The following is a 24,332-nucleotide window of genomic DNA, read 5'->3' on the forward strand; positions in this document are numbered from 1 at the left end:
TAGATGGAGTCTTCTTGGGATTCGGGCCAAGGATTTACTTTAATACTTCAGAATTGTGCAATTTGAAAATTGAAGTTTCAATTTCACTTGTACTTAATAGCTGTTCTCTCAGCCGTATGTATTCCTCTTCGTCGATGTTATTGATCAAAGGGCAGGGTGTGCACTTACTGGGCAAGAACGGCATTCTTCCTCTGCAGAGTGGCATCCACTTATGGTGTGTGTCATCTATGGCCACAAGGAGTTTAAAGTGCTTACCAAGGCAGAACAAAACAAAACAACAGCAGAAACAGGACAAAAACCAAACCCAATGCTGAGTAACACAGACCATCTAATGCCTCACAGATCTTCGGTTTGCCTACAAGATGAAAGCTGGGATGTTGCAGAGCAACTGCCCTGGCCGCCACGGACCCAGCTCTGTGCAGCTGACAGAAGGGTGGAGAAGGGAGATCTCAATGATCAGGAAGGTGCGAGGATGTGGGACTAATTCCTTCCTTGTAAAGCAGAGAGAGCGCGATCCTTAGCTGGGCCGTTACTCTGTCCCACCTCTCCCTTCAATCTGTGACACAACTGAGAAAGGGAGGGTGGAAGAGGACACAGGAACCAGACAAGAGACAGATGAGGTTGTTCATCCATGTCACTTCACAAAATGTCTTAGCCGGAAGGATCCTTAAACACGCTGAGCTTGTCTTCTCCTTATCACAGACTGAGGGGCCAGAGAGAGAAGGGAACTCTCTCACCACAATGTAGTTAGTGGCAGACTTGCCTTTAGAACCCAGCCAAGGTATGTCCACCTCCCCACGCTGCTTCGATGTATGGTCTTTGTAAGAAATGTTGGCCAGGGTGGCACTGGTAAATTTTCAAAGTAGATATGGTTTGTTGTAAGTGTATTTCCACCTGCATTTCTCACCCCTTGTGGTGCCCTTCACTTCCAATCCCTAAAGAAAGACCCCGATGTCCTCACATTGCCCTCCAGCTACCCAGCAATCCCACCCCCACAGCCCACACCTTCATCTTCTTGACATTCTGATGACAAACTACTCTTGGGAAAGCTATTCCTTTAAACAAATTCACACAAAAATTCTAACTGGTACTTTATCTCCCTAATAGCTTCTCAGTGGGATTACTTTGGAACCCAGAAGCATTTCTAAATGTTAACTATTTAAGGCAGAATGAGGAAGGGATTTTTATCTCTTCGAGGCCGGTCAGCCTGTAGGGTAGATTTAGTCATGGTTTCGCTCTATTTCAAGTCATAAAGGGCTTGGGATGCAGGGAAAGGCAAGCTGGTGAATAGCAGGGCAAAGGGGAAGAGGTCCTTTGTCCCAGATTGGAGGTACTGTGACTTGTCCAGGTATTAACTCAGCAAATCTCTCTGGAGTTTGGTGCAATAGTAGCCCTGGGTTACATTTGGAATCTGGATTTGGAAATGGAAGAGGGGACTTCCAGTTGAAGCCAACTCATGGCTAAGAACCCATGACATAGAGGGAACATTTGATGGAGTCAATTTTGGTGAGGGATTTTTTTTTTTCTTTTCTGAATGGGACTACATTGAAGGAATAACAGAGTATATGACATCCAATGAGATGTCACTCTCTAAAACAAATATATTTTAGAGATTTATTTGAATTCAGTCTAAGGTTACTTCCAAATTTAGTTTACATAAGATAGAGCTGGAGTTTTACTGGGGGTTCTTATATTAGACAAGATTAAATTCAGGATGTTTTTCTCTGACTTGAAAATTACAGGTAGTAGAAGATCAGCAAATCTCAGAGGAAGGAAATTGGATAGTGGAGCATGTCTTTGTTAGAGAAGAGTGGGGTGATGGGTATTTGGTAAAGGAAGAAACCGATAACACAGGCTAGGGAGTCAAATCCAAGGGAATTAGGTGTGTGGCCAGAGAGGGGGATAATTAGGAAAGAAGAAAGGAGGAAAGGAGATCTTGAGATGGGGTCTGTTGCAGGACAAGTGACAATGACTGATTCTTCCTCTAGAGGGCACTTCTAACATTTCCCCCTCCTTTTTCTTCTCTTAGTGCAAGTGTTTCTCAAAGATAGGGCTGACTTTTCTTCTCACTCACAGCACATCTTCATTGCCTCAGGAATAAAAATTGTTCATATAATTCAGTTGCCAGAATAGACAGATTAAATTTAAAGACTTGTGTCTCTAGCCTGGATCTCTTGCTTTTTCTCTAGTTGAGTTTCCTATAGTTAATCACCCTGGGCTGCTTAACAAGCACAATATTAAATTTGTTTTGTGTATTCCCATATCTAAAATGCTTTTTCTTCAAAATTTAGTTTTACCTCTCCAGCCAACTCTTTTACCTCTGATGATTCCAATCCTTTAGGAAGTCGCTAAGAGTCATGGTCAGATTATTTTATGATGCTAGTGTTGGTGTCTTTAGATTTTCTAGTGAGGTCTTAATTTGTGCCTTTCTGGTTAAATCCCATTACATTTTTTCTTTCTACATGTTCCATTCTGGGCTCATTTACGTCTGTTTCTTCCTAATATTTGATAGTGTTTGCTAGGCAGTTAGCAAACACTTTAAATAGTGTCAGTAAACTAAATTGGTGTACAAAGAAAGACTTGACATTTTTGTTTGCTGGAAGGTAAGAGCCTTTTCACGTTGGAAATGCAAGTGCCACCAAATGGAAGACAGGACCAGTCTAACAGGATGAGTTCTCACACTTCTTTGGGAGGGAACATGGCAACTACTGTATTTTGAAAATTCCATGGGTTTATTTCAAGGGATCACATATTAACTGTAGAACTTAAAATGTTCAAATATTCTAGAAGATATTAAAAATAATCATATTGACATAGCTCTTTCTCTTGTAAAGCATATTAACATAATTGTTTCATTTAATACTTTTAACAACCTCAGGTGTTAAAATTCTCATTTTAGGCAGGTGTTATTATTATTCTCATCTTAGAGCTGAAGACACTGATGATCTAAAGTCATGACCTATAAGTGGCAAAGCCAGAATCTGACCTCCCTAGTGGTATCTTATCGTTTACTAGTCTAGCCCAAGCTTCTTTACAGCATGAAGGCTGGCTTCCCCAGAGAGGGAAAGCAGAAGCCGCCAAGCCTTTCAAGGGCTAAGCCCAGAAGTGGTACAGAGGCCACTCTGCTGTGTCTAAGGCAGTCACAGGTCAGAAGGCGAGGAGAGGGGAGGGAGACTTCACCTCTCGATAAAAGGAGTGGCAAAGCGTCATGGTAAAGGTGATGTGGGTTGAGAAAAATTGTTGCAGTTACTGCTGGAAATGACTGACCACATTCTTTTTGCATAAACACCATTAAAAATAATGAAAGCAGAAAGGTTAGTTCAAAAGAAGATAGAAGAATTATAGCATATTTAAATAGTGACCTCTTTCATTACTTTACCAATTGTTTTTCTCTGTCTTGATGATTAGTCTAAGTTTGGTGTTGAGTCTTTTTATCTTTTTAAACCTACAACAAACAAGGTCGTACTGTATAGCACAGGGAACTATATTCCGTGGCTTGTAGTAACCTGTAATGAAAAAGAATATGAAAAAAATACATAACTGAATCACTATGCAGTACACCAGAAACTAATACAAAATTGTAAATCAACTATACTTCAATTTAAAAAAATGTTAAAAGAAAAAGAAAGAATATGAAAAGGAACATATATGTGTGTGTGTGTATAACTGAATCACCATGTTGTAGACTGGAAACTAACATTGTAAATTGACTATACATTGATAAAATAAAAATAAAAATAAACCTACAACAGAAACCACTGTGGTAGCTTGGACTTGAAGATACAAGAACATTTCATATCTTGTATCTTAAGCACTGTAAAGGGCCAGAGAAATATTTGAATTGAAAGAAGAATCTTACAGCCTCAAAGTAAAGTTGTAAAGATGTCCTCAGAGATTAGCATCTAGCCAATCAGCCTGGAAAAGATTTTGTTAGTTTTTCCATTTGTAAAAATTCCCAACCCAAGACAAAAAAAAAAAAAAAAAAGAAAAAAGGAATAGTTTTGCCACATCAGCTGTTCAGATATTCCAACTGATAGGAAATTAAATAACAAATTCTGGAATTGATATATGAAGAGGACAGTTTTCTCATTTAAATATAAATAGGCAATGAACTAATAGCTGAGTTGAACAGAAATTAGGAGACAGAAATATTTCTAACTTTTATTAAAATAAGCTGAAGAACATATTTAGGTTAAGTTATATATTCAACTATAAAGTCACCAAAGTATTTAATCCCATATGTAGGTTTTCTACATATCTTGAGATAAATTTAACAAATTATACATATTTAAAATAATACAACTAAAACTGCTTTGTAGTGAATTGTTCCTAGTACTGTAAATTGCCATTATGTTAATTATCAAGTGCTAATTGAAATATAGCTATAATTTCATGTAATTTGAACTAGACCTGCTTGTATACAAATCTGTTCTAAAATCCTAAGTAGACACACACAGCATCTTCAATGTGACAATATTTAGAGATGGTCAGTGACTAGTGTTCACAACAGAAAAGAAGGATGTTAACTTTATAAATACAAGTCATTTATATATCAGTTAAATAGGATAGCCAATTCTCAGCTCGATTACAAACTTTAAATTATAAGTTAAACATAAAGTTAACTGAGCCTGGGTCCTTGTTGCTGAAATATAAAACAGATATAATTTAGATCTAATCATAGAGTTCTATCAAGTCATCTATCATTTATTGAAACTACTAAAACTTTTACTGAAGTTAGAAATGTCCTGAGTGTTCTTTGCTTTAATGGATATCTTAAATGAGTATTTCACAGCATATGTCATTCCCAGGCTAATTGGAGTTAGATTAAACCAGCAATGAATGATTACATATTACCCTGCATTTTGAAAGCACACCTGTTTGATTTACATTAATTAAAATCCAGTGATAATGAGCTTTAAAATCCACTTTCGTTTGTAAAAATTTAACCGCTGTTAGGTGGTTGTCTGCAAACTGCTACTTGACTTGATAGAAATGGGTGGAGGTGATGGTGCATGTGTCTGAGTGTGAAGGAAGGCGAGCGAGACAGGAGAGAGGGAGAGAGAGAGGGAGGGAGAGAGAGGGAGGGAGGGAGATCCCCCGGCTCCTGGCTAGATCGTCAACGCCAACACTCATCTTGGTATTGTTAAACACTCTCTAGAAAGCCTCTCCTGGTGGGAGATGGGTCCAGGACACAAACGCATGTGCTGCAGAGAATCACAGAAGTTTAGAGCTGAAGGGAAGCCTATGAAACCCCCTAACTTACCTACTCTCTAATTTTACAAATGAGGAAATAGAAGGCGCGGAAAAGTTACATGTTGTGACCAGGCTACATAGAGAGTCGCAGGCCAGGCCTGGAACCCGGTGCCCTAACTCCCAGACCAAATGATACTTCTGTTATTCTCTGAACTCCCACTCTTAAAGACTTCCAGTCTTCTCTTAAAACAAGACTGAAGTTGTTGAGTTAATGGTTTTAATAGGGAACAAATACACACACATGCCCAGAACATTAACTTGTGAGTGCCATTTTTTATTTTTCTTAACTATCTGCATTAAAAATCTGTGTATTTGTGATTTAGCTAATACCTTACACTGATACTCCAATTTTTTCAAGATTTTACTGTCTGTGGAATTTTAGGATCATTCCTCTTTTGGTAGTATGTTTTAGTTTAAAAAAAAATTTGTTTTGGAGAATTCTGTTGCCATTTAAATTGTTCCAAAATCAGGACTGGAAATCATTGGTGGTGACAAATGACTAAGAAAGGGTCATCTTTTTGAAAAGATCGTAATTCTATGGCAAGTATACAAAAGGACCGTAAAACATCTTAAAAGTTTTTCATCTCATTAAAAACAGCATTAATTGTCTGCTGTCCTGTGGTTTGGGGAATCTGCAAGAGCAGTGAGACCTGCCTTAGGAGAGGGCAGATCTCCTTGCCGCTCCTCTCTTCATTGCCTGCCTGGGAGCTTTTTTCTTTTTTTTAACTATTTACTCAATCATCTCCCTCATCCAAGGCATCAAAAGCTTCTTGAACACACCTTTTTTTTTTAATTTTTAAAAAATTTTTAAACATGTTTTATTGCTTTATAATCATTTTACAATGTTGTGTCAAATTCCAGTGTAGAGCACAAGTTTTCAGTTATACATGAACATATATATATTCATTGTCACATTTTTTTCTCTGTGAGCTACCATAAGATCTCGTGTGTATTTCCCTGTGCTATACAGTATAATCTTGTTTATCAATTCTACAATTTTGAAATCCCATCTATCCCTTCCCACCCTCCGCCCCCTTGGCAACCACAAGTGTGTATTCTATGTCTATGAGTCTGTTTCTGTTTTGTATTGAACACACCTTTTTAAATGACTTGGCCTAGTTAAAATCATCCTCAGAAAGCGACCCCCCACCCCCACAGGGCTTTGTGGTTGGGGCAAGTCGGAGCAATTACATTCAAATACCACCAGAACTGAAACGGACACGAAGACAAAAATCCAAGCAAATAGGCTTACGGTGCTGATATAGTCGAATCAAATGTCCTTTCTTTGGGTGTACTTCCTTCTTCCCTAAAGAAGCAGGAGCACTAACAAGAAGTAAGTTCTGCATTTTTAATCCTCTGTAAAGTGCTTCGCAAAAAATAAATATAAGAAAGAAAGGAAGAAAAGAACAGCGTGGATTTCCCAGTACACGTGTGTGGAAAGGCTGAGGAAACCAGGATGGCAAGAGGTCACACCGAGGTGGAGAAAGGGGGTATTGGGGCCGGTCACTCACCATGATGGTGCAGTATTTGGGCAGCAATGGCAAAGAGCTCTACAAATAAACTTAAAAGCTTGGAAGCTGGCATGGGTGAGACAAGTCCCAGGAAAGCCAGAAACTGTGCAAGACTGTAAAAGGAAACTTGTGGTTCTAGAGTCGTGTGGGCTTCTCTGAAGAGCTTGGGGCAAGCCTACTGGCTCAGGACGACTTTTACAAACGTCACTGCTTAATTTGGGGCTTAGTGCAACTGTCTTCCATGTGGCTGAGAAATGCAAGGGAATCTGTGGAGTATGGAGGTGAGAAGACGCTCTTCAAAGAGAAAAGAGCCATGCTTGGAGATGTGTGCTCCTGCGGTGCCAGCAGCTGCGGCGCGCCGGTCCTGGGTCGCCCAGGGAAGTGAAGCACGCAGATGTCATCAGGGACGCCTTTTCTTCACGGTAACAGGAGTGCATGAGAACATTTTTCTAAGCATTAGATGCTTTCTCCTCTCCTCTCCCCACTGATACCTAAATGTTGAATTTGTCTAAGGGAAAAAACTGAGTGAAATCTAGCTTGAATTGATTCTTAAATGTAAGCAAAAATTAAGGGAATACACTCTACTAACCCCTGCCAAAAACTCCACCTGTTGTTTGAAGCACAATTACAAAATGGATAATGGAGTCTTGGGCTGTCTTCTTACTTTCTGCATATGTGTGTGTATATATGTTACATATTATATATATATATATGTACACACACACACATTTAAGAGAGCTGGAGCAGCATGAGTTGTTTGGCAATAACAAAAATTAAATGATAAAAATAAAAAACCCACTGTGAAAGCTAAAAAGAAATCTTTCAGCAAAGTTGCCACTTATCTTTTATTTCTCATTTTCCTTGCACCTGTGGTATCATCTTACTAAAAATGCAAGAAACATACAAATCTGAAGAGGCATATTCTGATAATAAGATGAAAATAAGAAGATTCTAGCAGCTTACATTCACACTAAGAACATTAAATGGCCAAATAAGCCCGCTTAAAATATCCTTCTAGTGAGCAAGGAACGATTGTTTAGGTGCCATTTTTCCTAATAAAGAGATGTACTCAAGCTACTGAATGAGGGTGTCTGGAAGTTTACAGAACCACATTTATATGTGCACCAGACTTTCAGAGATGAACGTAAGGTGGAACTGTGTTTTCTTGAAACAATTTATGCTTGGTATCTTGGTGCCAGATACAAGGAATTTCTAAAATTATGTGTATTTGCAAAATTTGACAGTGTTCAGGGGGAGCATGCCAGACCCAGGAGCAGAAAAGAGTTAATGAAATAATCTTAATATTTATTGATGGAAATATCACCAGTTTGTGCCTTTACACCAGACAGCGATACACAGCCCCATGCTGTTATTTAGCATGAGCTCCTTGTTAGCAAGCTAAAAGTACTTTCAAACATTCTGCATCACTTGCAGATGTCCAGGATAAAAGGCATTTACTATGATGCTTCAAAAATTCTAATTATAAACATATATTTACATATATGTATATATGTATGCAAGTAAAGTTTACTTGGGAAAGTGTCCCAACATAAATTAGACTCACCTGTTAAGGTGTTTTGCTTGTTTGTGCCCCCTTTTTTGGGTAAGAGACATAAAATGAAGTTAACTGAAAGATGGTCTTCTTGCTTTCAGAAGTGTTTACAAATCTGAATTTCCATGATGCACAAATTTAGGGCTGTAAAATTTATAGATGGATGCACATGTTTGGAAGAGTGTTGACTGTGAACTATTTAGAAAACATACTGGAGGCTAGGTTTAGGTACTGAGATGATTTAGGAGGAGAAGAAAAGGGTAAGGAACAGTGAGGTATCAAAGGACAGCAGGAGAGTCAGCAGTGAATTCTCCGAGGGTGTTATGTCATGAGGATGGTAATCCCCTGTCATTCACCACTATTTTCTATGTAAATGTATGGATTTTTCTCTAGCTAGCTTTAAAAATAGAATCATCAATGTCTTAGGAGACAGAGAATGTGGAGTCTGCCCTGGAATTAAGGGATAAACCTAGTCGACATTTCAAGGTTCCCTTTCTACACCAATATAAAAACATAGAATTAAATGCCAGCATTACTCAACAGGCCTGGTTACAATGAGAGTAAATTAAAATGCAGAAACATAATGAGGTTCCTTACACAAACAACAGCTAGGCAAGCTATTTGATATTGCTCTGAGACATTACATGGTCAGCTGGAGTGAGATGGCATATGTAAACCTTTTTCATAAATCCAAGTATAAGCCCACAGATTCTCAGTACAAATTGCCTCAAGAGGAGCTGCTCTGATGAAATTGAAAATGTCTCCTCCATATGTGCAGTTTCAGACTGTATAACATTTAAAGAAAATGTTGTAAAAGATAAAGTTGGCATGTAAAAAGCATGGGCAGAGGAATCAGTAATGATCAGAGCAAAACAATTCTAGAAAGCATCTTAATTTTCATATGGCTCATCTGCATTTGAAACACTGAGAATCCGTATCTCTCTTGTATAAAAAGTGTGCACGTATTAAATTACTTTCCACTTGAAAGCGCATTTTCCTAAATGTTTGGAAGATGATCAAATTTTAACTGGAGGACTTGTTTTCTTCCATCAGGTGTGGGGGAGCTGTGGCTTCCTGGTATGAGAGGCAACAGTTGATTCTAATAGCAGAATGAGACAAAAATAAAAAAGTACATTGAAAACAATTCCTATCGGTACAGCTTGATTTAAAGGTGGTAAAATAAAAAGGATACATATGGTACAAAGATGTCAAAGAACATGAATTTGAAAATTAAGCAGGGTTACCTTTCCAAAAATTGTGATTCTCTGATACTTGAAAATTCGTTTCTATTACTTATTCTAGGATTCTCAGAGATGTACTATGATTAATTTCAAAAAAACTCAATTCTGAGTAGTCAGTGTTTAAAAAATAGATAGAGGTCCACCAGCTATTAAACAATAATTCCAAGAGTCTACATTTTACCCATCTCAAATTTTTAATTTTAGATATCAGTTTTAGGATACTGGCAGAACAGCAAAGATATAAAACCTCTTTGTGATCAACTTTAAACAATGTTTAATCTTAAGGAAATTGTTGGTCATCCACTCAGAGACAGGAACTAAGATCTCGGTAGAAATTTGAACTTACAAAATGAAACCACCCTGTATGAAAAAAACCTTTCTGAATTCTTAGTTTATTTTCTGATACAGTAAAATGCCTAGGAGAGAGGTGTGTGCTCAGAAAGAAAACCAGAACTTGAAAGCCATCCCTGTCCCTCCCCTGGCCTCGCTCCCGAGGGACTTCCCCTGGGGGAGGGAGGTGTTTAGACGTGGGCTTGTGGTAGAGGCTCTCGCGGGGCTGCCACACACAGGTAGACAGGATGCGAATGGCTAAGGACAGAGAAAAATGACATAGTCTTTGTAAACGAGATTATTGATGTGCATGCTGCTCTTTTTTTCTTTCCCTTCGGTTGTCCTGGGTCTTTGGGAAGGCCTTCTGTAAATTCCCTGACCTGTATCAGCTGGGCTACAAGGTATTAAGGAAAGGGCGGCAGAGCTGTGAACTGGAGACTTAGAGGGAGAGCAGCATCCCCAGCCACCTGGCGGCGAGTGTGGTAGAAAGTGAAGCAGGGACCAAGAGGAAGGATGGGGAAGTGGTGCTCTTCACCCTCCCAGGACAAAGGTGGGGAAGCTGGTGAGATGTTTTTGAGGAGACCAGTGTTTTTACACTGTATTTCCAATTGCTGTCTCAGACTTATTTGAACCAACTCTAATTTTTTGGCTATTTAAGTAAACTGTATTAGGCTTGATTTGCAAGCATGCAACTTTAACAGTCAAAGTTGTAAAATGGCCTATGTAATAAAATTTTTGGATTTTTTATTTTGGATAAAGATTTTGGATGCACAGAAATCATCTTAACATTTCATCTTATTGATTAGTATGATCTTTCTCTCCCAATAAACTTCTATTTTAACTGCAGAAAGAGGCCGCTTTCTTCCTTAAGATAAATGAACAAAAAAGGAGCTCAAAGATGGAAGGAAGAGGGGGAGAAGGTATAGCTCAAGTGGTAGAGGACATGCTTAACTTGCTTAACGTCCTGGGTTCAATCCCCAGTACCTCCTCTAAACATAAATAAATGAGCAACCCTAATTACCTTCCCTCCCAAATTAAAATAAACAAATAAATAATTAAAAAAAAAAGATGGAAGGAAGATTAAGCAAATGCAAAATGTGATGATTGTCAGTCTCTGAAAAATGGGAAGTTACCATTCTGGCTTATTAATAAGCCATGTTCATCTATTTATTTATTTGGATAATATTTACTAAGTATCTTTGATGCAGCATATTGTTTCAGGTGCTGGAAATACAGGTGAGGGGGAAAAAAAAACCAAACCCAAAGAAACTGGGGAGGAGGAGGGTATCAGTGGTACAGTGCGTGCTTAGCATGCACATGGTCCTGGGTTCAATCCCCAGTACCTCCATTAAAAAATAAAACCCCAATTCCCCCCCACCCAAAAAACCCCCCAAAGAAGCCTACTTCCATGGAGTTTATGTTTTAACTTCAAAGATTTCCTGAAAGCAAGTAAAGGGTCGTCACCTAATCAGCTACAGGATCACCATTTGCCTTTATATTTACCATATCAGTCTGCAATATTGGCACATTTTGGGACAGGATTTGGTTCTCGGGTATTTGATTCATCCCACTGTATCTGGCCAGAGCACATCCTTGGCTTCCAGGGAAAGTCTGGGAAAGGCAGACGTAGGTGCCTGCCACGGGTGCAAGAAACAGGAGAGTCAAATTTCCTTTATTGTGCATCTGGAGGCTACAGAAAGGTACTAGGGTTCAAACTCAGTTCTGCTGTAAGCAGGGTTTAACTGTATGAAGCTATTGTGTTTTGGGTACATGACCTGGTGGGGAATATCCAATCCGTGTAACAAAAGAGTTGCACAACAACTTGATTCAAGTGTACTTGGAATAAGATTTTGCAACAATCTGGGTATTTTCATAGTTTTATGGTTTTATTACATCAGTCACCAATATTTATTAGCTAAACAAATACAACTAAACCAGTGCAAAGAAAAATGTCTTGGTGTCCACCTCGTCTCTCTTTGAAAGTTGAGGAGGAAAAAAAGGATCTTTTTTATGGCATTTTAACTTTTGAATGGAGGTACCTGCTGACGCCTTCTGTTTCTTCCTTCATTACGTGCTTTTCTTTTCATTTGGTCCTCTCGAAAAGAATCAAAGTAGGGGCTCTCCAGGAGTTGGGCACAGGTTAACCTGTCATCTGGATTCATCTGCAGACACTCCTTTGGAAGAAGAGAAGCGCAAAGAAGATATTAAAAGAGGGGCCTATCTTGTTACTGTGCCCCAAAACTCTGAAAAACAACTTGATAGAGTAAATACGAGTTTAGAAAAACCTCAAGTCTGTATATTACCAGTACTTAGAACTTGTTAATAACTAGAATTGCTCTTTCTTTGCCACTTCAAAGTCTTTTGAGGGAAGACTTGATGAAATTTGGATGTCACAAAGCGGGTAAACGTAGAACAAGTGCTGCTTCACCAATGACATCTCTTCCTCACATGTCAAAGCAGATCGTTTGTAGGACTCTACAGAATGTGGTCCCTGGACCAGCTACATCAACATCACCTGGAACTTGCTAGAAATGCAAATTCTCTGGTCCAATGCCAGACCTACTGAATCAAAAGCACTGGGGTGGGGCCTGGCAATCTGTGTTTAACAAGTCTCCTGGGTGCACCTACATCTGCTCAAGTTTGAGAAGCCACCTGAGAATGGACTGGGCTTGTAGTGCTTGACATATCCTCCCCCACCATTTGGGGGTTCTGCTAAATTGCAAGTGGGTCAGAACAACCTGTCCAGAACAAGGCTGGAGAATTAGACTTCCAGGACAGGGTCTGAAGAGTGCTGGGTTAGGACAGGGCAGAGCAGCGAGACAGGTAGAAGGCAGATGAGGTCCAGTGGAGCAGTGGTGAGGGCAGTCTGAGGGCTCACAGGTATTGGGCTCTGAGTCTCAGGAGGACCCAGACTGAAGGAATCCAGCACCCTGGATAGCACCTGGGCAGTGACCAGCACTAGCAGAAAGTCTGGTCTACAAAGGTGACTCTAGGTCATCCAGATGGCTCCATTCTCTAGATCAGACAACTTTCAAACTGGGCTCCTTATCATAATCACCTAGGGGGAGATTTAAAGATACAAATTCCAAAGTTCTATTCATAGAGATTCTGCTTCTGTAAATCTGAGGTTATTTATTGGAATGTGTATTTTTAAAAAGCTCATTCTGATGAGCAGTCATTCTGATGCATGACATGGAAGCCATTGCTATAAATACAGCTTAATCGGTTGTTAAAGATAGATACACTTACTAGTGTCTCCATCGTTACCCCACTAAAGGCTTTCAGCAGCCACGCTGAATGCAGGAGTCACACTTTCTAGCATGGCCTCGGTTGGTCAAACATGAATGGCAGACTGGTCACAGATGAGCTTCTTCTGCTTTTTATTAGAATTTGTCCTTTATTTGACTATCTTTTTTGGCCCTGGTAGAGGGGCTATCTCTGGTGTCTGCATGGCTCTGCATTTTGCCTGATCTTCTAATTTTTTAAAAGAGTTCAACATTTTATTTGACTCAGTGTATCTAAAATGTTATCAGTTCAACATGTAATATTTAAAACAATTATTAATGAAATACTTTGTATCCTTTTAAAGTAATTATCATTAGAAATCTAGTACAGCTCGATTCTAATTAATCATATTTCAAGTGCTCATTGGTAACATGTAGCCAGTGGCTACCATATTGGACAGCACAGTTCTTGACCTTCAAACTTAAGAAGGAGTACATTCATCCTCATAGATTTCCATAGTCTGAATATACTGACTTATCCATCAAATTTCCTAAGGAATGCAAAAGAAGTATGGTGTTCATCACAGCAAACCCTAATTATACTCTTTCATCTTCTCCTAATTTTAATGGGTATGTCAGGAAGATTACTGCTTAAACCACGGATGTCCCTTTAACTGTAATTATTTTACAGTTCCTTCACAGTTTCAATGACTACATTCTACCCTGGCAATATTTGTCCTACTGTCCACCCCTCCCAGAGTTGCCCGCTTCAGTCATTATGATTTGCAGTCAATAATGGCCATAATTGATTCTTAGGTACCTTCATGAAATTCAAAGCCACAGGATGAGCATCTGAGAACTTTTCTTCAAGAGTTTCCTAAAAAAAACCCCAAAGTATTTCAATGTTACATAACATCAAAGCAATGTATATTCTGACTATATTAGGATTAAGAACACTTTGGTGAAAGAGCCCCTAGAGGGTTAGCTAATTCCTCTGAAAGATTTTTAAAATCATACTTTTACACGATAGTGTAATGAGAAAGGGAAAAACTGGACTTATTTTCTTAGTTTCACAATGTCTTGCAATTGATGCTTGGTAAGTGCTCTTTCCATGTTCTGAAATCCTACATCAGTACTGTAATATCTACTTACAGGGATGCCTGGGACATGAATAAAAATACAGTGAACTGCACGTAGAGGAGCACTACAGGAAACAACAGAATGATAAACACAAAATTCAAAATAGTAAGGAGGGAAGAGGATGGGATCGAGGAGTATATGGAAAGCAGGAAGCCTGACTAGGCAGCAAGTACGTGTGATCTGGTTGTATTTTAGTCTTTAAATTAAACATGTTACTATAAGTATTCTTTTCTAATTCAACCTCTAGCCTTGTCATTCAATTTTTAACCTTTTTTTTTTTTTTTTACAATATCTGTTAAAGCTTTAACAAATATAATTTTAAAGTCTAGGATATAAATCAAGGTGTTCTGTGAAATAAATTTGAAATGAACAGGGTGTCTAGAGACAGTCGGGACCATTTGAACCCGACTGATCGCATGTGCTGTAAATCATGACGTGGCCTCACAGACTTTCCCCATCCCTGCACTGCTCTTGTCTCTAGCACAGCCTGAGCTGGGCACGCACCTTTCCTGACAGCTCTGTAGGCAGAATCTAGACCATATGGGGTTTAAAGATCATAGCCCAAACTGAGGTGAAACAGACAGGAAATCAATGACTACAGAGTGTAAGAGGGTCAAATGGCCACTGACAGATTCCCAAAGAAAGGCAAGAGTGTCGAGGTGATCACTGGGGTCTGACGCTTTGATGTGGATACAATGAGGATCATTTTGTGGAATAACCTTCAGAGTGAAAGTACATGTTGTGAAGAAACGGCTTTTGTTGATTTGAACTTTGTTTCAGAAGTTGAAAAAAAATAGAGAATGTAAAAAAGAAAAGAGAGAATGCATTTCCTTCAAAATAGACTATGGTAAGTACTGTTTATGAGAAAATAATTATTTCATAACTATTTCAGGGGAAGACACCTGAGTGTTTTGACTCAAAGGATCAAGGTATTTATGCAGGAACTAAGTATACTCTCACTTAAAATTTAAAATGACTCTTTGAACAGATAGGGCATGTAAACTTTTAAAAGCATTCTCCTGCTTCATTTTATGCAGTTTTTATATAGTTTCTCTGACCCGTGTCAGTGTGTCACAAGGGAAACAGGAGCCAAAAGCACAAATACTAAAAGAGAAACAAGTGCCCCTTAAAGAAAGGAGCAACACACACAACAAAAGCATCCAGCATCGAGCAGCTTACCACGTCTTCTGGTTCAGGAATACTGATGCCATGGAAAAACTGGTTGCTTTTAAAGATGGATTGATGTCTTGGGATTAGTTTCCCTGTAAAGCACAAACCACATAGCTCATGATAAATTTGGTAAAAATATCATAGCTCTTAAATGATTAACTTCTGAAGTCCAGATGTGAAAGAAATACTGAGCCTGCTCGTTCCCTCCAGATCTGGGAGGAACAGGTCGTTGCAAAAAAAAAAAAGCCTTCTCAGGTCAGATCAGTGTTCCCAAAGAGCCCTCTTTGCCACGTGTGGCTTGGTCTGCCATTCAGCCACCACCGAAAGAGGGGGTGAGGAAGTGGTACGGAGGCTTCACCCACAGGGTCTCACTTAATCTCCTAACCATCTCACAATAGCTGCTGTTTTTCACCTCCACTGTCCCAGTGAGAGAATGAGGCTCAGAGATTTAGTGACCTGTCTAAAGTCACACGATCATAAGGTGACAGACCCAGGATTCAAACTCAGGGCCGTCTACTATCTGCCTAATGTGAATTTCCACCATCCTTGTAGGAAGCCAATTAAACGATGTAAGCTTCAGGTGTGGCCTGCAGTGGTACCCCACCCCACGTTTTTCATGCCACAGGATTCTCCAGAAAAATATGTTAGAACAAAACAGGGAATTGCATCACACCTGACAGCAGTAGCTCCCTTGCCCAGCAGCCAGGCTACCAGGAGAGGCAAGAGGAAGAATTAATAAACACTCCTCCTGTGGGTGGACGGTCGCTTTGTGTCCATTCGTGCTGCAGGTGTAAAGCTGCAGCTGACCTTTGGGTTACGTTCTCCCCCAGCCGGGTGAAAGTGGACAATGGCCCAGGATGCTGACACGGGATGAAAGCTCGAGAGAGACCCTTTGAGTTTATTCTTATTCTGCACTTAACTGGTTGTATGACTTTAGGTACTCATGGAAGCTCCCAGAGCCTTAGTTTCCTCATTTGTAAAATGGGCATAATGAAAAATGCTATAGTGTCCTTAATGCACTTTTCTTAAGACTGAAAGAGATGGTGTGTGTGAAAGTATAATCTGTCAATTCTTACAATTTGTAAAGTACAAAGGAGCAGAGTTGAGGAGTTGCAACAGAGGCTGTACTGCCTGCAAAACCTAAAATATCTACCATTTAGCCCTTTGCAGAAAAAGCTGGCTGATCCCTGCTCTAGAAGTGGGGGGCCCTCTTTCATGGTGGACAGGAGCTGCATTTGATTAAATATCTTTAGAGTAAGTGCTATGCAGCTGACTCAACCTTAGCCCTCGCCTAGCCTGATGCAGAGAGTGAATGTAGAGTTTAATTTAGTCCACGGCTAAGTGACTCGACCTGGAAAGGCACCTGAAAACTCCTCACTGAGAGGAGTTAGGGCTCTACATAGTGAGAAGAGGGTTGCGCTTCGGCTGCAGCCCAGAACCACCACCCGGCGTAGCACTTGAGAAGCAAGAAAGCTCTTACTGTTCGTTACAATGACATACTATTACTAGAAAAATTTGGAAACCCTGTAAGCCACAAAATGCAACTTTTACCCAGTGTTCTGATTATCAGATAAAGCTGGTCCACATCTGATTTTCCAGGCCAGAGTGGCTGGCCCATCAATAGCTCTGCAAAAACACAACCTGTAGCCCAAATGTCGACGGAAGAACCATACTGAGTATCTCCCACAAGAAGTTCAGGAGCTCGGTACCACCTTGTAGCGACATAGTCAGTGTAGGCATCTCCTGGAACTGCAAATGCATCGATCAGGTCAGGAGGTCACAGTCTCCCATCAGAGGAACTACTCCCAAGGGCACGTCAGGCATTCAGATAAGCGTCAATAATTCAGAAGCCATGATACTCCTAACAGTTAATGTACTGTGGCACTAATCGAGTAAGCAGTTACACTGTGCAATCAGATAATAAATTCACCTTCTGTGCTATATATAAAATAGATAAGCAACAAGGATTCACTGCACAGCCCAGGGAATTATACCCATTATCTTGTAATAACCTAAAATGGAGTATAATCTGCAAAAATGCTGAATTACTATGCTGTGTACCTGAAACTAATATAGTATGTAAATCAACTATACTTCAGTTGAAAATAATTCAGCTTTCAAAGGTACCTTAGCTAGTTAACTCTATAGAGTCCCAAACACAGATGGGTAGGAAGGGGGAGGTAACGAGAATTTCTGGAGTGTAACTTGATGTAAACCAGCTCCAAATGCAATGTCAAAGCCACCTGTGATTATGTGCACACCCGCCACGCAATGTACGTGGTGTTAAAGCATGGTTTTGCCCCTGGCACAGTTCCAGATTCAGGGAGAAATCATTATTTGTCCCCCTTTCCCTTTGGTTCCTCCCTGTCTGGGATGACTTCTTTTTTCTCAGCCCTGTCTCTGAACTGTCTCTGCCGTTTTCAGTTCACTCTCCTGGTCTCACCAGCTCCATGCGGCTTTTCCCCACCACTCTAGACCATATTAATCTCTCCCTCGAGGGAACTATCTGCACCTTCACTTTAGTACTTTACTGCCAATCATCTTGCATTATTCTTTTGTTTCTTTTACTTTGGCTTGTAAGTGCACGAAGACCAGAAATGCATCTTGTATTTCTTTTCCTTTCCTTCAGGGCAAAGCACACAAATGTGACATCTAATAAACTGTAGTTGATTGGATGCAGTTGAAGTGCAAACTAATGTACTGACTAAAAGGTTAAAGGGACATTTTCCTTTTTGAATAATAACAATATAACAATTAGCATACATTCAATTTCTAAAGTAAGAATTTAACTGTATCATTTCATAATCATCTGAATTGGATGAGTTAGTAAAAAAATTGCTACTTACTCAGAATTCGTGCAAACCCAAAGTCACAGATCTTGATTATTCCTTTCTTAGTTATTAGAATATTTTCAGGTTTCACATCTCTGTGAATACACTGTAAGAATATATTTGATTATTTCCCTGAGCCACCAGAACAACAAAGCATAATAAACATTAATGATTAGTTTAAATGATAAACACAGCCTGTGAGAGACATAAATATAAATACAGCTTTCCTTCACTTTTCAAAAAACTTAAATTGGCCATTTTTCCCTCGAAAATCTTGTCATACCAAAAGAAGAAAAAGGTTACTCCTTTAGGGAAGAAATTAAAATAATTATTGGATAGGAATTTTTCTCTTGAGAAGGGAGAATTATATAATCATTTCTTCCACTTTTTACTAGGCCCCACTTAAACGGTAAGAGGTAAAACTCTGAATGAGATCACACTCAGTGTGCCTCTAACCGAACTGCTGCCACCCAAGAATCAAGATTCAGGCTGCGTGAGTGAGTATTGCAGATTTGAGATACTGGAAAAACATTCTGGTGACAACCAAAAGCAAATTCATTAGAGTGACCATCTTATTTATCATCCAATCAGGATGTGTGATAGTGAGCGCTATCAATTACTACGCCAGGACAACAGACCACAACCGACCTGGGTAAGCCGGCATGTGTGGTCACCTCTTAACAAGAGATACTGAAGCCTTCAGCCTCCGCGGATGAGGACCCTCCACAGGGTCCGTTAAGAGCTCTCTTGAGACGTGAGCGCACGATGCTGCCAGAGTCGCTCCTGGGAGAGCAGGTCACCGCTGGGAGGCATTCTCACCTGAGTCCCCTGTGCAGAGAGACCTCACGGCTCCCTGCATCATCCTGCCACCCTGAGTGAGGCAGATGCTGCCGGCTGGACGTGAGAGAGCCAAGCTGGGGGTGTGGATGGAGGCGGGCTGGGTGCACCCCACCACTGTTACTCCACGAGTGGCTCTTCCATGCTGCGATGCCCCCGGAGAAAGCAACCCGGGCCCTAGTCTTCAGAACGTCAGCTTTCCACTTTATCCTCCCAACAAGCAAACAGATGAAAAGGCTGTTGCTCTCCTACAGCTCAGTCCTCACAGGGAGCTCTGCACCTTTCACACCACTTTCACAGGAATTAATTCATCCTTGAAGCAACCCTGTGATTGCAGGTGGCCACTGACAGTCTCCGGATTAAGTAGCACAACCACCAGTTCCTTCTGCCTCACCTCTCTGCTGTGGCGTCAGTCCCTTTAAGGGTCCCCATCAAACTGACAGTTTTGAAATCATTTTTTTTTCTTTGTGTCTATAATAGCTATCTAGGAAGAGAACATGTTGAACCCTACATTCATTTTGGGTCACAAAAATGGCACTGGTACTAGAAGCTTCTTTGTATTTACTCTCATTACTGTCCACTGTTTCATAATTTGCATGACCAGCAGTTAGAAGAAAGCTTTTTAGTCCTCTTCAGAGGCCCAAGGCCCTAGATATTAATTTTAAAAAATACACTGTTGTAATATAAACCAGCACAGATTTGATCCTACCTTTTAGGCAACACATTAATGAAAACTGGATTTACACTCTGCGTTAGACTCACCTGTGATACTGACTGAATAAGGGAAGGTTATAACCCTCAGATGAGTCTGCGTCAAATCCTAAAACTCCTGGACTGTGGGTGGCGACTACCAAGCAAATGGACTTACACTGATACCCATCTACTGACCTATTTAAGTGTGCAAATCCATGGGAAACTCACAGCTACTTATTTTCCAACCAAAACATACAAAGGCAAATGAAGTCCTATAGAAACAGAAAAAATTATTCGTGTAGCTGCAGGTAAGAGAGCTACTGATAAAGAGGGATGGACGGAGTACTGAAGAAAGAAAAAGAGTAAAAATCACTGGGGAAGTAAGAAACAGAGCATGGAGAACAGACGATGCTCAGACACACAGCCTTCACTTTCTCCACTGCAAAGCTGCAGTGAGTGCAAACTCTGCAGTGCCTCCTGCAATCAGCTTATTTTCCACCAAAGAACAGGGAACTTGCAAGTCAAGGTAACCGAAACATTTTAATAGATTTGGGTTTCAAGCACAGCTTTCAGCAAACAATGCTCAAGTTGGGTCATTGGGGCTGGTGTACAATCTCATTTTTATAATCTTACAAGCCAGCAAGAAGAGGTGCCCATCCTTTAATTTTAAGAATCATCTCCGGAAACTTCCCCACCAGAAGCTGCTTCTTTACGCAGCCTGACCGAACGCCTGAGAAGGCTGTTCTTTGAGCCTTATGGATGGATACTCATACAGCAACGAGAAGGGAAGGAAATCTTTTTTGACAACCAGAACCATCAACAAGATGACGATGGTTGTATGGCCAGACACATCGTCTGTATCTTGGAAGCCACTGTAGTTTTGTCATTTTGACATGAAGTTCTTTCTGTCTAATCAATACACCAAATACATGAAAATCCATGAGCTCAAAATGATGTTGAATGGTCACTTCCATTACCTCATTCTAGCCACATTATCGGGTGAAAAAGAATAGAGTCAGTATTTTCTTAAGCCCAGTGCTTCTCAAAATTTAATGTGCACATGAATCACTTGGAAATCCTGTTCAAATGCAGATTCTGATTCAGTCGACCTGGAATGGGCCTGAGATTCTGCATTTCTAATGAGCTCTCAGGTGGTCTCTATGAACCACACTTTGAGTAGCAAGGCCTTAACCTCTTACTACTTTAACCTTCCTTTCTGGGTTAGGATCACCACTCTGGAGCTAAAAGGGCAGTCATGGCCTCCACAGGTGCAAAGCTCTGAATCTTCGGCAACACCGCAGGGTCACACTGCCTTTTCTAGTCCTTGAGAGTATCAGGACGCTTCCTTTAAAAATAAGGAGAGTATAAGGGTTTTAGATGTAGTATTGTAACAGCTTATATATGGTCTAGATTTTTTTTCCCTTTGCATGCATTTTAGCTAATAGATTAAAAAAAAGGCTTACCATAGATAACATAAAAAAATGGGATACCCAGAGTTCAGAAGTAATTTCCACGTTGGAGGAATAACGTTTGTCCGAAAAATTATCCATTATTAATAAAGGTCATAGATTATAAATCAGAGGTTTTTAATATTCTAAAGCTTAAGGTACAGAACATGTTGTTCCAAGCAGAGAAGTGGTGGTGGTTGCATGGAGCTACAATAATGTTTAGGTCCAGTGGAAACAGTAAGTCATAATCAGGGAGGTATGTTGGTTGATTGACTCATTCATTCATCCAGTTACTCAATAAATATTTCCTGAGCACCTTTTATATAAAAAGATCCATGCTAGGCATTAAAGAAATACAAAGATAAATCTGCTACAGACATTGCATGCAAGCTTACAATCGAGTACATGGGAAAGTGTCTGACTATATAGGGATAAGGCACAAACACTTACGGTAAACAGAATTTTTAAAAAATCATTGTAATGACCCATAAATCCAGCAGCAAACTTAGGTGAACTTGAATACCTCTCACAGCGTGGTGGAAATCAACAGAGATGTGGTTTCAATTCAGGGTCATCTTCAGCAATTATTTGACAGTACAATTTGCATCATGAAAAACAGGTTTATGTATCTCGTGAACAATATTCTCTATCCTCTATCAACAGAAAATAAAAGCTTCTGACTTATCCTAACAACAGCAACAAAATTCACTGACCTTCTTAAAACCAAAGGGAGCTTTCCCTAAGTATTGAAATTTACTTCCATGATCTTACAGTATTTTTCAGCAATCCCAGACTTCTCTGATAGATGTTCTGCTGGCATCAGAATTGACCATATGGTAGTCTGTATCTTTCCCTCGACGCTGCCTCTGTGTAGGCACCAACTCAAAAGGTCTAGAGTTATTTTTTAAAAAACTATCATAGCAAAAGCACCCAGGAGCCAATTTAAAGAAGCTTCTACTGGCCTGAGAGGGGACAATTTGAACATCAGAGAGAACAATGATTGCAAAGGATTGAAACACATCAAGTTCATAAGATCCGTAAGTTTATGGCAGTGTCCAACAGCTCCCCCAAACCCTTCACTGCTCACTCTTGGCGGATGCTGGGACACCAGCTCGTCACTCTGAGCACTGACAAATAAAGGGAATAGTCACCTACTGATCTGACTGTATTTTATAGTAGCCAGAGTCCATGATGGTAAGTTCTTCTCCACAGAGTTCCAGTTAATAAATGCAGAAGGGATAACAGAATTAGAAAATCACCACCTTTTAACCCTAATGAAATACTAGATAGAGGTTACAATCGTCTATGAATGCTAAAACCATCAAGTAAATGATCGGCAGGAAAAGGGATAATGGAGAGGGTCAAATGAGCACCCCCTGAACCCACTCATCTGAGAGTATCATAGCAGGAAAGCAGCTAGAGATTTCATGCCTCGTGATGTGGAGGCAACAAGAAGTGCACATGAAGCATTCCTGTCCAAAAAAACTGAACCCGGGCATGATCAAGCCTCATACACCAGCTGACAGTAAATACAGGTGAAAGAACAAGTTTAAGAAACACATAGGAAGCAATCAGCCAAAGTGACTTCTGAACCACAGCAGCTGTCACAGCGTGGTTCTAGGGCCAGCGGCTTCACTCCCAGCTGGGCAAATGCGAGCAGTGCAGATTCTCGGGCGCCATTCAGAACTCTGGAATCAGAAACTCGGGGGTGGGCCCAGCAAACTGTCTTAACTAGACCTGCAGGTGATTCTGATGCACACTCAAGTTTGACAACCATGGCCCTAAAACAGTTAATGATACGGGGGAAGAAGGTAGGGGAAGGGGGACTGTTATAGTCTTTTATAGAATCAAAGACTTAAGGGACATGAAAACAAAACAAAACTGAGTGCTATGATGAGATACACTACTGATACCCTGAAAACTTATATTAACCCAATTTAAAAATAATCACAGGCATCATTAGTATTGCAGCAAAAGGAAACATTAAGTTTATACAAACTTTTAATTCATAAGGAATGAGTAATTTGATTCTTACAGAAATTGGAAAGGGGCCATGAATAATGCATGATCTTCCTTCATATTCTGTAACTTTCTTTTGTTTTGCTCTCCTGGTTCTAACTTTCCCTCTGTCATTAGCTTCTCCAACAGACCCCTGAGCTATTTACAGGAAAAGAGTCATGGTGAAAAAATTAGCAAATAAATCAGAAAATGTTACTTACGTTATGTTTATGGCAGAAATTAAGAGCTTGAAGTGTTTGCCATAAAACACTTTTGATCACTCCATCAGCAATTCTGGGGAAAAAATAGAAAAGGAAATGAAACCTCTCAGGATAGGGTTTCAGGAGCAGAACTGGGAATAGAAATCGAATGGGCAGGGCTTGTCATGGCCAGCGAGTGCAGTGCAAAGGGGGTCTCGGAAAAAATTTTTAAAATGTTTTAATGAAAATTGGTTTACTGTTTTTTCATTATAGTTATATAATTTTCTTGTGTAATCTGAAGTTTTTAAATCTGTCAAAATGATATGTGCTTTTCATGAAAACTCAAACAATATAGACAAGGAATGAAAAGTGTTGATTCAATCTTGCTACCCTGAAATAGCTGCTGTAACTTACAGTGGCTGTCCCTTGAGCAATCTCAGGTTCTCTCCCTCTCTCTGCACTTACCTTTAACTTTAAATTAAATGCATTCACATGGCTCAAAGTTTCTGAAGCTAAAGGAATATCCATGAAGAATTCTCTCTCACACCTGCTTAGCCACCCATTTCACCCTTGGCAACCTTCCCCAGCCTCTTTCAGAAACATCCTATGCACTGAGGTACAGATACTAACATGTATATGTATATTCCAGTGGCCAAGGATTTATGACATGGATGCATCATAATTTACTTAGTCCCCAAGGATAAGCAATTAGATTGACCCAATTTTCACTTCTAGAAACGATGCTTCATCAAATATCTAATCATCTATCTTGTGGAAGTTGTGACACAGGACGGAAGGGGACAGGGCACAGCCATTAAAGAAATGACAGCAGTGAGGACCAAGATAGCAGAAAATTCAACTCCCAGCAGACCTTGAGGCCCAAGACGGCAGGAGACTTGACTTC

At 40.0% G+C, this 24,332-nt stretch overlaps 1 protein-coding gene across 2 annotated transcripts in view; it reads right to left on the reverse strand.

Annotated features, from left to right (window-relative positions):
* Positions 1-6,275: 6,275 nt before the first annotated feature.
* CDKL4 (cyclin dependent kinase like 4) overlaps positions 6,276-24,332 on the reverse strand; it is a 38,417-nt gene continuing 20,360 nt past the window's right edge. The window contains exons 4-10 of one of the 2 annotated variants that reach the window (XM_032497381.1): positions 23,450-23,522; positions 18,268-18,358; positions 16,973-17,170; positions 15,431-15,513; positions 13,932-13,988; positions 11,927-12,061; positions 6,276-9,415 (exon numbers count right to left, since the gene is read on the reverse strand). In XM_032497381.1, the coding sequence (XP_032353272.1) occupies positions 9,314-9,415; positions 11,927-12,061; positions 13,932-13,988; positions 15,431-15,513; positions 16,973-17,170; positions 18,268-18,358; positions 23,450-23,522 (739 nt within the window). In that variant the 3' untranslated portion in view covers positions 6,276-9,313. The remainder of the gene's footprint in view (positions 9,416-11,926; positions 12,062-13,931; positions 13,989-15,430; positions 15,514-16,972; positions 17,171-18,267; positions 18,359-23,449; positions 23,523-24,332) is intronic. The other variant, XM_032497382.1, reaches the window with a different exon arrangement.

This window comes from Camelus ferus, chromosome 15 (genome assembly GCF_009834535.1).
Source record: "Camelus ferus isolate YT-003-E chromosome 15, BCGSAC_Cfer_1.0, whole genome shotgun sequence".
NCBI classification, from domain to species: domain Eukaryota; kingdom Metazoa; phylum Chordata; class Mammalia; order Artiodactyla; family Camelidae; genus Camelus; species Camelus ferus.